This window comes from Chanodichthys erythropterus, chromosome 24 (assembly GCF_024489055.1).
Source record: "Chanodichthys erythropterus isolate Z2021 chromosome 24, ASM2448905v1, whole genome shotgun sequence".
Classification (NCBI taxonomy): domain Eukaryota; kingdom Metazoa; phylum Chordata; class Actinopteri; order Cypriniformes; family Xenocyprididae; genus Chanodichthys; species Chanodichthys erythropterus.
Genome location: NC_090244.1, coordinates 19,662,381 through 19,676,426, shown reverse-complemented (window position 1 = coordinate 19,676,426; position 14,046 = coordinate 19,662,381). Strand labels below are relative to the sequence as shown.

Here is a 14,046-nt window from a genome sequence, read left to right as displayed (position 1 = left end):
AGGACCAGAACTAACTGTTGTTATAAAAAAATATACATTATAAAACTTTTCATAAATGCTCTTGCTGAATTATGCTTTTTATGTTAACGTAAATGTCTAATTTGCACTGTATGTACGTAAACATCATTAGGATTTTATGCTCTATCAAACGTTTTCATTCTAATTACCTTTGGCTAGAGTGTTGCTGCAATGACATCCGATGGTTTCGCCATAATAAAAATTCATGTCTTCTTAAGAACAAAATATAATACTAAGAGGTCACCAGCTTGACCTCATATGACTGTGACAAAGTCCAGCGCATACAGAAACATCCCTTTTTCCTGTCAAACAGCAGTGCTAATTTCCTTTTCCTTGCAGCAGTGATGGCGGCCTCCCTCTGTGTATCATCTGACACTGACATAGATTCAAAAATTGCAAAGCAATTTATGCAAAATCAATCTGAAAGTTAACGTATTCCAGGGCAACACAAATCTGTTTTTTTTTTTTTAAAGCAGCTAAACAAATAGGACTAAGGGCATGATTGATTGACGATGTTAATAGATTGTTAAAACTAGGTCAAAGTGTATATTATATGTGTCACAGTCACACTGCATGCGTCATCCTGCCTCAATCAACGCTGCTCGCATGCATGTGATGGTGGTGATGAATAAATGAAATGCACTTACAATCAATTGGATTACATTTAAGCTGTATTGATCACACCAAATTATCAAATCCAGGTCTATTGATCCAGATTAAGGTAATTTTGCTAAATAGAACAATATGCTCATCCTTGCTAGTCCAGTCCCTTATACACTGATATGCACTGCTCTAACGTAACATTCATGAATCTCAAGTTGACATGTCTTTGAAGTACAGTACGGATTCCTAGGGGTGTGGCACTGCACTAGAGGAAAACATGGATTTCTTCAAAGAGCCTGAAATGCCAGATATATATTGATATGACTTCCACACAGTCCATGTATTCCTTTATGTGTGATTACCTAAGACAATAATCCATTTCAGGCTATTAACTGTCGAGAAGACTGCCGTTAAAGACTTTAAATAAAGTGCAAATACCATGTCTCTCTTAATACTGCTTTCTGAAAAACAGATGTGTGTGTAACGCTAAAGTAAATATGAATACATTATGTTGTAGGCATGAATGCATTTTGGATTGAGGATTCAGTGCATAATCTTGTGATAGCTTTCCTGGGAGATCTGACATAACATAATAACATAAAGTTTGTTACAGTGTTTTTGCAATCAAGCAACTATTAGGCTCATATGACAGTTTAATGTAATGAGAGGTATAATTAATTTACAAATTGCTACATACAAATTTACAGCTTTAAGAGACATATTTCACCACGGATATTGAATAATAATTAAAACAATTATTATTCCTAGGTTTTTGGCCCGATCTGTACCAAATTCACCATAAATGTAGTCTCAAGTGCCAATGTCGATTTTTTAATTCAACATGGCTGTCTGAAGCTGGTGAGATATGAAGGGTGTGGCCTATATTACTTTAAAAAAAAATATATATATATATATATATATATATATGAATTTTTGTCATATGCACAAGCCATAATAAATACATACCATACCATAGTACATGCCATAACTCTGAGGACACTGAGGTCAGCTGGTGGTGTTGTAATAATAAAAAAGCTTAAATGGATTTATTTTTTTAATAAAAACGGCTGCCATAAGCCAAATTAATACGGTTATTATTATCATTTCATTTGTCCAGTTTGTTGTTGCCATGATTTAGATCAGGGGTTAAGAGGAAGTTTAGAGAAAAATTGTATTCAAAGTTTGAAGCCCAAAAAAAATGCATCCATCCATCATAAAAATAATCCATAGGCCTTCTAAAGTGAAGTGATGTGTTTTGTAAGAAAAATATCCATATTTAAAATGTTATTAACTATAATAACTAGCTTTCGGCAGATGGCCGTACGCATTGGTTTGCTCAGAAGAGTAACCCCTGACCCGATGCATGACGCAATGAAAAACGCGGAAGCACAGTGGATAGAGCATAACAAAACACCGGTCACGTGTTAGAAGTCTAAAATGAACAGTTTTTAAGAGAAATGTCGGAGGATTTCGATATAAAAAAAAGAGGAGCTTGAGTTTGTTGCAAAGCCATATTTGTTTAAAACGCGTGAGGCGTCTAAGCTTACGATACTCCTACATCCTATGCCATACATCACGACACGGGTTACTTTTGTGTGCCGCTAGTCGACTTGTGAGGTACGGTCGTCTGCTAGAAGCTATTTAGTTCATACATTTTTAAATATGAATATTTTTCTTACAAAAACCCATCGCTTCATTTCAGAGGGGCTTTATTAACCCCCTGGAGCCGTATGGATTATTTTTATGATGGGTGAATGCATTTTTGGGGGCTTCAAAATTGCGCCCCCCATAAAGCCAGGATATTTTTAAATATATCTCCGATTGTGTTTGTCTGAAAGAAGATAGTCATATACACCCATGTTGGCTTGAGGGTGAGTAAATCTATTCTATTCTAAATTCAGTCAAGGTTATCGGTTCAATAAGTATCTGAGTTATTGACTCGAGAGACGCTCGAACCGATTCCTTCAGGCCAGTTTGCTGAGCCGGTTCATTGAAAAGATCCGAATAAAAAAACGATTCGTTCACATCGCTACATTTAAGTAATTTGAAAACAGCTTACGCTGGCACCTTGCATGTAAATAGGCCATCATTTCCAAAGAAATCCATCCATCATCTGAGAGAGGGAGGCTACGCGACCCCGTTCCTCGATGTCGCCGTAGGACTTCATGCTACCTAAAATCAACGCGACTAACTAAAACATATCCAGAAAAGGTAAAACTGTGTCAAGCAACTCTACATGCGAGAACAGCTGAAATTACCCTTGAATTTACAATAACAGCAACGTACATTTAAAAATGTCAACAGGCAAAATTCTGATAGATAATCATGATGCACGGTCAATCCACTCACATGCAAGGAGGAATAAATCACTGGCATCAAATTCACTGACAGATTGCAGAATTCAAACATCACGCCGCACGAGACTCAACACCGCCCATTCATTCGGCTCCATCATAACATGTCCACCATAAATCAACACCAAAGCGGCTTGAACTCCCAAAAAAAGAGGAACTACACGTGCGATGCCTCAAAACGGTTCATTTGCAAATAAGAACAAGGGGGAAAATCACGATTTCTTACCTAAAAGGCAGCACGCGCTCTCGTGCGCGAGAGATGATTGAGTTGATTTAGAGGCAGCGCGAGCTGAACTGCGGTCCTGCCTCTGGAACACGAAGCCCCGCCCCTCTTGTTACTAGGGTCCCCCATCGAGGCAATATGATGTTGAGATAAGTCCTTCAGCTGAAGTGCGATTATTGAGCGATTCGTTGCCTACTATCAGTGTTACACGCCCAGATATTCAACTGAAGACATACATGCATAAATCTGTGTGTGTGTGTGTGTGTTTGCCCGTGCAACTTGAGCTGATCTCTAAACACCTGGACCTTTAAATGTGCATAGTGAAGTAATAGGAATACTTGGCCTAATATCTAATATTTAAACGTGTGAGTGTGTGTCTCTATCTATCTATCTATCTATCTATCTATCTATCTATCTATCTATCTATCTATCTATCTATCTATCTATCTATCTATCTATCTATGTAATTTATATAAAGTATACGTGTGTATGTTTGTATATATATATATATATATATATATATATATATATATATATATATATATATATTGTTAACAATGACACTAAATAATATATATATATATATATATATATATATATATATATATATATATATATATATATATATATATATATATATATATATATATATATATTTGATTCTGATATCTAGAGATGGCCAAAATTCAGTGTGTGTGTATATAATATATATATATATATGTATGTGTGTACATTTGTATTATAAATAATAAAATAAATATATAATAAATAATGCAATTTATATAATCAAATATGTGTGTATGTAAATATATGAAATAAAACATAAATTACAATTTAATGATAGAAAATGATATGTACTCTACACAAAATTAATTAAAATATTTTTTACATAATATTTACACACAAAAACTGTCTGTACTTTTTGGAACTGTGGAAATAATGTGAACGTTTCCATTTCTGTTTTCAGCAGTTGCTAATATTCTCAGAATGGTCAAATATCACACATGATATAGTACCTTTTTTTTAATTTTATTTTTTTATGAGGTCACTATTACTGCGACTAAATATGCCAATACAATGTACAATGTGTCAGACTGAGATAATGTACTCACAAATGCATAATACTTTGTGGTATTTTTTTCCCCCCTTAACATTTGAGTGTTACTTGTATAATTCAGATGTAAAGGGAAAAAATTGACAAGTCAACTGTTTCTTTTAGAGAGATTCTCTGGTTCCCTATGTTAGTGATACTCAGAGAGAGCTGTCATCAAACATTTATAGGCCGGTCCCTAAAGACTTCACAGACGTCTGTCTGCAGTCTGTCTTGTACACAGAGTGACCTTTATTGCAATGACCAGCCCGGGACATTATGAAGTATGTATTGAGTATTTCTCCTGAAGCGTATGGACGTACACAAGCTATGATTTAGTTTCTGTTCGTCTTTGTGTATGTGTATGTGTGCGCACTGTAGCTCATCTGGATCTGTGGCTGTAACTGATAGTGTTGTCGTGGTGATGGAGCTTGAACTGCTGCTTGTGTACATGATGAATATGCAAGCACAGCTAATGAGGCTAATAGAGCAGAAAATTAGATGTATTATTAGAGGTTATGTACTGTCGAATGCAAAAAAAAAGAAAGAAAAAGAACTAAAAGGTGTGCGCGTAGTACTCACAGATGGACCAAAGGAAAACAAGAACTCAACTAACCAGCATCCCATATGAACCTGCATCTGTTGCTATATATATATATATATATGTATTGCATATAATTTACTTTTACTTCACTACCACTATACTTGAAATATAGATATTATTTCCATACACATGAACAAACAACAAATATAAATGCAAAATATATTATGGATTAACCAAAATGAAGGAAATATAAATAAAGAGGCGGTCATCAGCACAGCCACAGCTTATCCTCATGCCCCTTTGACCTCGAAGAGTCATTTGACGGAAAAGCATTAGTCCCCATAACTGACAGGATGCTGTCCTCTAGTGTTCACACTAAAAACTGCAGGTTTTCAGTGCTTTATAAACATATGGGTTAGAGGCCCTCTTTTCCTTTAATGGGTTATGGGTTGTTTTTGAAGCAGTAGAGAAACAGTTCTCAAGATGGTATTCTGAGGTCGCATTTAAAGGTGACCCTAAAACACATGATGCTCATTACATGGTGACCCATGATAATCATTAAAACCAGATGCTGCTCACAGGGAAGGGACCTGTTTGGAAGAAGAAAAACAGGAGGAACTGTGAATGAGGGTGAGGGTTTGTGTGTGTGGTCCTGGTAAACCCTACGTTATGAGGACAAAATGTAAATCATACAGAATGATATTTTTGGAAAATGTAAATATGTAGAATGTTTTCTGTGATGGGTAGGTTTAGGGTTAGGGGGTAGAATATACAGATTGGACCATATAAAAATCATTATTTCTATGGAAAGTAGCAATAAAACATGAAAACCCAACATGTGTGTGTGTGTGTGTGTGTATGGTATATGAGGACACACATTTATATAATAACATAAATGGTTTACAAGGACACACTTTATTTATTGATTTATTTGGTCACACTTTATATTAGGTGTCTTTAAATACTGCTGCTGCGATTGAGGTGGGATACAGGTAAGGTTAGGGACAGGTTTAGTGGAAAGGGAAGGTCAACAGTGTAATTATAGATGTATTTACATAAATTAATTACAGCTTTAATTACATGCAAATATAAGCACTATGTAATAACGTGTGTATACTATACGTGCATTGTATCAAATTATGAATTTAAATGTTAGTTCATAGTAATTAAAAATGAAAAATTCTGTCATCAATTACTCACCCTCATGTCGTTCCAAACCCGTAAGACCTTCGTTCATCTTCGAAACACAAATGAAGATATTTTTGATGAAATCCGAGAGATTTCTGTCCCTCCATAGACAGCTACGCAACTGTGACACTTCAAAAAGTTCATAAAGAGATCGTAAAACTAATCAATATGAATTGATTTTCTGAAGAGACTTGATCACTTTATATGATTTAATTTAGGCTTTTATTCACATATAAACATTGATCAGTGAACATAAACAGAAGCTCAACCGAACCTGCTTGCAACAAACCTCTTGCAGAAGCTCAAACGTGCTGCGTAACACGAGAATAAACCTCATTGGTTCTCGCACGCATCAAGCAAACATGTTTGAGCTTCCGTTTTCCACAACTGATGTGTGAGTTGATGAATGTTCATATGTGAATAAAAGCCTAAATTCAAGGGATGTGTCTTTAGCGTAATTTTTTAAGAAAAGCCACGAAACTAGTCTGAGTCGGTATATATCACACAATCATATTTATATAGCAATTATTTCCTGTACAGCTGTTCATAATCTCTAAATGACTTCTAAGTGCTATTTAAAAAGTTTGATCAACATTGAAGCACTTGTTTACTTCATGCTTTTCAAACATTAGAGTAAGTCTTTCCTGCTGTTAAGGCCTTAAATATTACTCAATGTGATCACAACAGTTCTTAGAAACCATCAAAAAGGCATCACTACACTCTAGGATCATTACGTCTGCCCAACATCTATGATTCTCTAAGGTTACTGCAATACCCCCTTGAACTTTGACCATGAGCTAACAGTAAACAAAGACATAAATATCAAGCATGACGTCGAAGACAGCTGTAGTATGTGAGAAAGAAACTGTAAATCATAACCAGTACATAACCAGAGGCTACTCTGCACACATTTTATCAAAGTAAATAGTCAGGAAGTGTCTGTTGGAATTAGTCTAAATCTAGATTTTACAGAGATGTGTGAATATTAAGAATATTAAGTGAAAATTAGGGAACTATACAGCAGATCTGACATTCAAATTTTGCAAAGCTCCTCTGTATCCTGCCACAAGAGGGCATCATTGAAATGTCTGTATTAGTTAGTACATACTAGGTACTTAATATAAAGTGGGACCAATGTTTCTGTAGTTTCAGCAATGCAGTTAACATGTGGACTAACGGTTCCAACAATATGAATATAATATGGTTCTGAAAATATAAATAATCTAATAATAAAAAGACTAATCACACAATCAGCAGGCCCCTTTCCATTAGGGATTAATGTGCCTAGCGTGTGGATGAGTTTGTAAGCTCAGTAAATTTGCTTTAGACCTTTGTATTTGCTGACCCAGATACATCAAAGTCTGTATTCCGTAATTGGTATAACTAATATTGCCATCGTTGCATGAAAAATGCCAGAGGCATTTGGATTTGCATCATTTACAGTTATCATTAACCTATAACCTACATCTAATATTACAGTTTCTTGCACAGAGTAATGGAAAGTCAAACACACACACATGCCAAATGTGCTGGATTTCATTGCAATTTGCTTATCAAACTGGCCTTTAACTTTTCCAGTCTTGGGTTGCTTAGATTAAAGTGTTGTGGCTTGCGAGTTTCTATAGGAACCTTTAGCCTTGAAAGCAGGGCAGCCCTCTCTTACCACTTGTGGGCGTGATCAAATAGCCCTTCTCTCCACCCACAGTGCTGTTCTGTATAAAAGGCCAAGAGCCCTTCACATGTGTCACAAAGAGAAGCCGGTCTAACAGGAGAGAGTCTGAGCCTGCTGGTTAGAGACTCTTGGCTATCACCCTGAAGACCTTGTTTAATGCAGCGTATAGAACAAGGACCTGTCTGAACAGACGCTCAATTCCTCCACCGGAGAATCAAGTACACAAGGTAAGCAGCATACAAAATGTTTTGGATATAAGATAGAAAGCCTTTTGCACAATTTTGATATAAAACTAAGTGGACCAGACTTCTAACCTTACATCCTTCCATTTTTGCAGTGTTTCTAACCTGAGTCCAAACTGACTTCCCATGTGGGTGGTAGATAAGATCAGAGTGTCCGTCGAAAGGACCAACCTGCCAATTCCCATAACGGAATACAGCTTCAAAATCGGAGACATCATGTTTGGAGACAAGTCATCCATTGACAAAGCCAAGAGAGTCTTGCTGTGTCCAAACATCATTACCCCAGACACCATCCCAGAGTTCTGCATTCCCCCCAAGATATCAAGCCCAGTGGAGGGCAAGAGTATTGAGCAGGGGAGGCCGACTCCATGTATCCGAGTGTCTCCATGTGAGAAAGAAAGTCCAAAGAGAGAGGCCAATAACCGAGAGCTACCCAATAACCATATCATCCAGGTGGAGAGTGTTGACGATGGGCCATATGACAATGGCTGTAGTGATGAGGAAACCACCAATGCTGATCCTCAAAGCCAGGCTGCGCTTTCCCTGCCCCACTTGGCTAAAGCTCAAACCTGCTATGGCTTTTGCACCTTGCTGGAAAGTCCCCACACCAGGAGAAAGGAGTCCCTCTTCCACAACGACCCTAACTCAAGTGGAATCCCCTTGGTTCTTCCCCGGAGTAGGTCAAGCACTTGCTCCAAATCTTCCATGCCATCATCCCCCATCTTGCCATCTTCAATCTCCCCTTCTTCCTTTAGCCTGAACACTCTTACTTCCAGACTTTCTCCAAAAGGCTTCACCCTGCACCGACAGGGAACTCTGGATAGCGATACTACCTCCTCGGCAGAATCTTCCCCCTTCAGTTCTCCTCTATTGAACAGATGCCCACCAAAATCTTCTCTCCTCAAAGCACTTAACCATGAGAAAATCCTCTACCGCAACCTCCGCAAGGCTGCCATGTCCAGAAACAATTCCTTATCGACGGATGAGGGCAGTTCCACGGACAACAGCCCCAACATCATGAGGAGAGCATCCGACGGCCTTGTAGAACCTCTCCAGTGTGGTTTCGGCTTGGCGCCTCCGGCTATCTTCCCCATGGACTTGGTTCTGCACCGGGAGAGGGTGATGAAAGAGAATTTGGTGCCTGTAGGAAGGGACGGGACCTTGCGGCTGTCAGCAGAGTACTGCCCTGAAAACCAGAGACTTCGTGTCCGCCTCATTAGTGCTGAAGGCCTGTATGCTCTATCAGTGGACCCTAAAAGCATTAATTGCAGTGTTAGCCTCTCTCTCATGCCTGGAAAAATCCAGAAACAGCGCAGCACGGTCATCAGGAAGAGCCGCAATCCAATCTTTAATGAGGACTTTTTCTTTGATGGTATATCGGAAGATGATCTCTGCCAGAGGTCGCTTCGATTCAAAGTCGTAAACAAGATGTCCACAATGAAAAGAGACTATATTCTGGGCAACTGTGATCTTCCTCTCTCAAGCATTGTCACATTATAAATTCAACTGATCCAAATTGCTTAATTTATTTTGTATGAGTGTGTATTTGTATGTATTTCATTGTGTTATTTATTGCCAAATCTGTTTATCTGCCAAAGACTTCTTTTTTATTAAATGGCAAAAACTGTATCAGTCTTGTGGTCTTCTGTTCTTGACGGGAAGCATAATTTTAGGTATTCAGTCAACAAATGATCATTTATTCATGATGAGAACAGCTGTGACTGAATCAAAGCACGGCAGCCCTAAAAGGTTCCTCATTTCCGTAATGGCCTCCATTTTTCCTTGTCTCATCTTGAGCGGCTTGATTGCCGCTACTCTTTGACGCATAGCCTTTTAAATGTAACAAGATTTTTTAAAATGCAATACAGATGTTGATTACTTAATTTGATGGAGAAAACACTAAACAATTGCTCTTGTGGCAGATGAAAACATATTTGTATCAGTCAAATAAGACTGCCTTTTAACTCTTTCCTCAGGCAGAGTACACCTTGTAAAGTAAATCAATGTGGCTTCCTTTTTTCCTTCCTCACAGAGCCATTTCTCTGGGAGGTGTTGGTAATAGGCAGGTTTTAAAAATGGCCTGTCTGTGGGATCTGAAATTCACAATTACAGTAGCAGCACCTTAATACTCTGCTTCCTCAGGGCTAAACCTAAAAGAGCAGTAGTAAGCCTTTTGAGACGTCAGTAATACCTAAATGGTGGGGCTTACCATTCACTGATCTTTCACTGGAAGAGGTAAATAATAACAAGGCGGCACTGATTGCAAAATAACTCACCTTCTCTGATTTCCTATAAGCCTGTTGTTTCCTGCTGACCTTTGCAGGGATTATAACAGAGTAACTTGAGACAGAGATGGCTCATGCTCATTAACCACCAAACCCCCCCACCCCCCACCCCTTTTTTTTTTTTCCTCTCAAACAGGCATGCTGACTAGGCCAAGGCTTGCCAACTTGGCAAGCATTTAGCATGAGTAGAAGGAAGGGTATGATTTCCGCTGATCTAGAACCAGTTAATCCCACTTAAACCCCTATACTTCAAGAGCTAAACTGATTCCAGATCAATATGAAAGACAGATTTCTAAGAATAATGATGAAAAAATCAGGTTTTAGGTGCACAATATTGGGGTTGAGATTCAAAATGTCCAACAACTTTAAAAACTGCATATAATTACCTTAGTCATGTTAGTTAGCAGTCACAGAAAATGTTGCTGAAGATCCGGACAGACCCCTTAGACTCTGATCATTTAACTTTAGAGCAAGTATAATGCTCTGTCCTGCGCAAAAGCACTTTGATCACATAACATGTTGAAGCACATGGGTTTGTCATGTGCTTCGCTGGCAGAACTGTCGCATTTATGCATGTCCATGAATACTTGAAAACAAAACCGCATACAACCTGCTCTAGGTTATTTGCGCTCTTATGCATGACATCAATATGCAGAAAGAGAGATATAGTGGGAATGAATGAAAGATGGAAGTCAGGCCTCTTAAAATATGCACATATCCATAACCATCAGAATATGCATAACATGTTTAACAGATGCTCATAGATGACTGTTTTAATCATTTCATTAAGACTAATCTAGTAACAGTTGTTTAGGAGGCAATTAATAACCAAATGTGACTACATATAATTATTCATTATTATATATTTTTTTTGTTTATATTTTTGGTAACACTTTAGTTTTGGGTATATTTCTTACTATTCACTTATTAGCATGCATATTATTAGGATAATGGCGGTTTATTAGTACTTATAAAGCACATATTAATGCCTTATTCTGTATGACCATATTCAATATCCCTTAAAGATACGGTAGGCAATTTAAAATAAAATAAAATAACATAAATAAATAACAGTTTTTGTTATACTGGTTGAAACTCTCTTCACATCCTGATAGCAATCAATAAAAGAAGTGGTCTAAATATTAAAAACATGTACATCTTCTGTGGAAGTCTCAGGACCAAAAAAATGTTCATCCAATCATGCATTCAATGTCCTACCTCCGCACACCCTGCTTGCGCAGACATCATACATCATCAGTGCATTTCATGAGGCTATGCAGAATTGTAGACAGACAGTCACAGAGTGCCACAAACAAACAACAGCACTTTTTACAATCCCTCCTGAACCAAAACAACAAGCTTATCCTGCCTTCACGCAACGTCATAACCGTAATTAAAAGATGGCAACCCGTGACATTCTACTCTGAGCTGTTTACATCCTCAGACTCGGATTTATGCATTTCTATGTCAACACTATCAACGCCGAAATGAACCTGCAGCAGTCAGGTGGTACAGGTAAGAGCTCTCTAAGTTGTTTACAATCATTATTATTGTAGTGTTATGTGCTGTGAGACATGAGGTAATTTGTGTGCGTTCATGTGTTTTGAAGAAGGCGTGGCTTTTGAGATGCTCGTAAGGGAGGGTGTTGCTAGCCTCTCTCCTAAATTGCCTACCCTACCTTTAATACCTAAACTTAAAGGTACTCTAAGTGATCCTGGGTGGAGTAACTTCCTGTTGACGTTCGAAGTGTTGTCAAACAAAACAGAGGCTAGCTAGACCCTCCCTCCTCCTCCTCCTCCTCCCCTCCGTGCTTCCTGAAACAGTCATGAACGCGCATTTAAAATCATTCTTGTCGGTTATTTGCTGGAGCATGTTTATTATGTTTCGTGGTCCAGGCTGCACCAGTTTGTTTTTATTGCCATTTTCGGAGCTTGTGGCGACTACAGAGACCGCGTTTTTTTACAGTGTGTTCAGGGGACGGCAGCTAGCGGATAGTGAGATGTTTGCTGTATGTGACAAAAAATGTTTTGGCCTAAAAACGCGTGACATCACTTAAAGCACCTTTAACAACTACCTTACTAACAAATAATGAGCAGTAATTAGAAGTTTTTAATAGTTAATAGTTAGTTAATAGTGAGAATTGGACTCTAATCTAAAGGATGACCATATTTTTTATTTACTTAACCAAATAATGGTATTGGATTAATTTCATGAAATCGTAACTCAAAATATAATTATAAACTAGACTTTTGCATTTTCTGTATATAAATGTTATTATGTTATTATGTAAATGTATTATGTTTACCTGTGCAGTGGCAGTTTCTGCCACAATGCTAGGATGTTATGGGTGGTTGCCAGGGCGTTGCTATGGGTTTTTTAGGTGGTTGATAGGGTGTTTCTATGTTGTTGCATGGCTGTTTTGGGTGGTTGCTCTATAGTGTGCCTTTTTTAATGCACATTTTTTGGAACTTTTTTGCTTGTTTTATTGTCTGTCAGTCCAATCATGTTCATAGAATTGTATAATTAACTATAATTCATAATTTACTGTAAATATCTAATGTGCAAGCTGGAAATGCATGTAAAATGCATAAAATAGCACAGCAGATTTGCAACAACTTATTTGCTTACTATAACAGAGCAAGAAATGACACTCTGCACTAGTCCTCTTTAGAGAAGTGGCAGTTAGACTTCATTCACATTTTTTCCAGAAAGTCCAGGCTTACTCTGTAGAGAAAATGAGAGAAAGAGCTCACAGTTGCCAGGCAACTTCTTTCAGCATGGTTAGGCCCGACGTCTTGCCACGTCGAGCTCTGCACAGTTAGACACTGTCAACAGCAATCACTGCTATTTGTTTGGCCTTCCAGATGAATTAACTGTTCTTTTCTGTCCCCATTCTGGATTATTGTTCAGAAGGTTTTTTTTTTAATTATTATTATTATTATGTACTCAAATCAAATTAAATTGAATTAAGCATTTGATTTATGAGCAACCAGCCTGGCCGAGCACATCTTCTTTGGCATCAATCAAAGTAGATTTGATTACCCAGTCGTTTATTTTTTACATATAATTTCTCTATTTGAAACCATTGTTTATTTACTAAATATATCCACTTTACGTTTGCTGTTTGTTGCATTGGAGAGTCAATTTAAATTATTAAATTGTCTTTGCTTGTACTTCCACATAGCTAAGAGGCCCGAAATACAGTTCTTACCTCAGCAGTCTATTTATTATAGTCTAGCTGGTTGTTTTTAGAGAAAGTAGACAGGACCATAAACTTATTTTGTGGAGTGATAACCATTGCTTTCAACAGCACTGATGTATCATTAAGAGCATCCGTTGCTATTTTAAGTTAATGTTATCTGTAGTTAAATATTAAGCTAAAAGCTCTTAGTCTGGCTCTGGGGATGAGCGCTATAAAGAAGGACTGAGAAAATGCAAACTAAGACAAATATTAAAACATTTAGTTTTAAAGGTTAAAAGAAAAGTTTTTAAGTAAAGTGCCCCAGCACTTCAATCATTTACAGGTCAATTGAAAATTGACAACACTGCCATATTTAATGTATTTTAATCTCTGATAAAAGCAAACAAAACAAAACGTTAATGTAGTTGCTTGTGTAATTATTTTTATGACCTTTGAATGTTTTTTGTTCATATATCCAAAACACGTTGGCCACAATTATTGGCACCCTTTTATTCAATAGTTTTTGCAACTTCCTTTTGCCAAGAAAACAGTTCTGATTCGTCTTCTATAATGCCTGATGAGTTTGGAGAACACCTGAGGAGAGGTCAGAGACCATTCCTTCATGCAGAATCTCTCTAGATCCTTC

The 14,046-nt window shown here is 37.4% G+C and overlaps 2 protein-coding genes across 2 annotated transcripts in view; one reads left to right on the top strand and one right to left on the bottom strand.

Moving 5' to 3' along the window:
* The window catches only part of tln2b (talin 2b), a 182,943-nt gene extending 179,642 nt beyond the window's left edge, over positions 1-3,301 (bottom strand). Inside the window, exon 1 of the mRNA XM_067379062.1 lies at positions 3,202-3,301. The gene's annotated coding sequence lies outside the window, so the exon portion shown is untranslated. The remainder of the gene's footprint in view (positions 1-3,201) is intronic.
* A 4,482-nt stretch (positions 3,302-7,783) lies between these two features.
* On the top strand, positions 7,784-9,549 carry c2cd4a (C2 calcium dependent domain containing 4A). The gene is made up of 2 exons (XM_067379983.1): positions 7,784-7,919; positions 8,030-9,549. Exon 2 carries the CDS (start codon positions 8,061-8,063, stop codon positions 9,432-9,434), a length of 1,374 nt encoding a protein of 457 aa, XP_067236084.1. The 5' UTR covers positions 7,784-7,919; positions 8,030-8,060; the 3' UTR covers positions 9,435-9,549.
* The last annotated feature ends 4,497 nt before the right edge of the window (positions 9,550-14,046 follow it).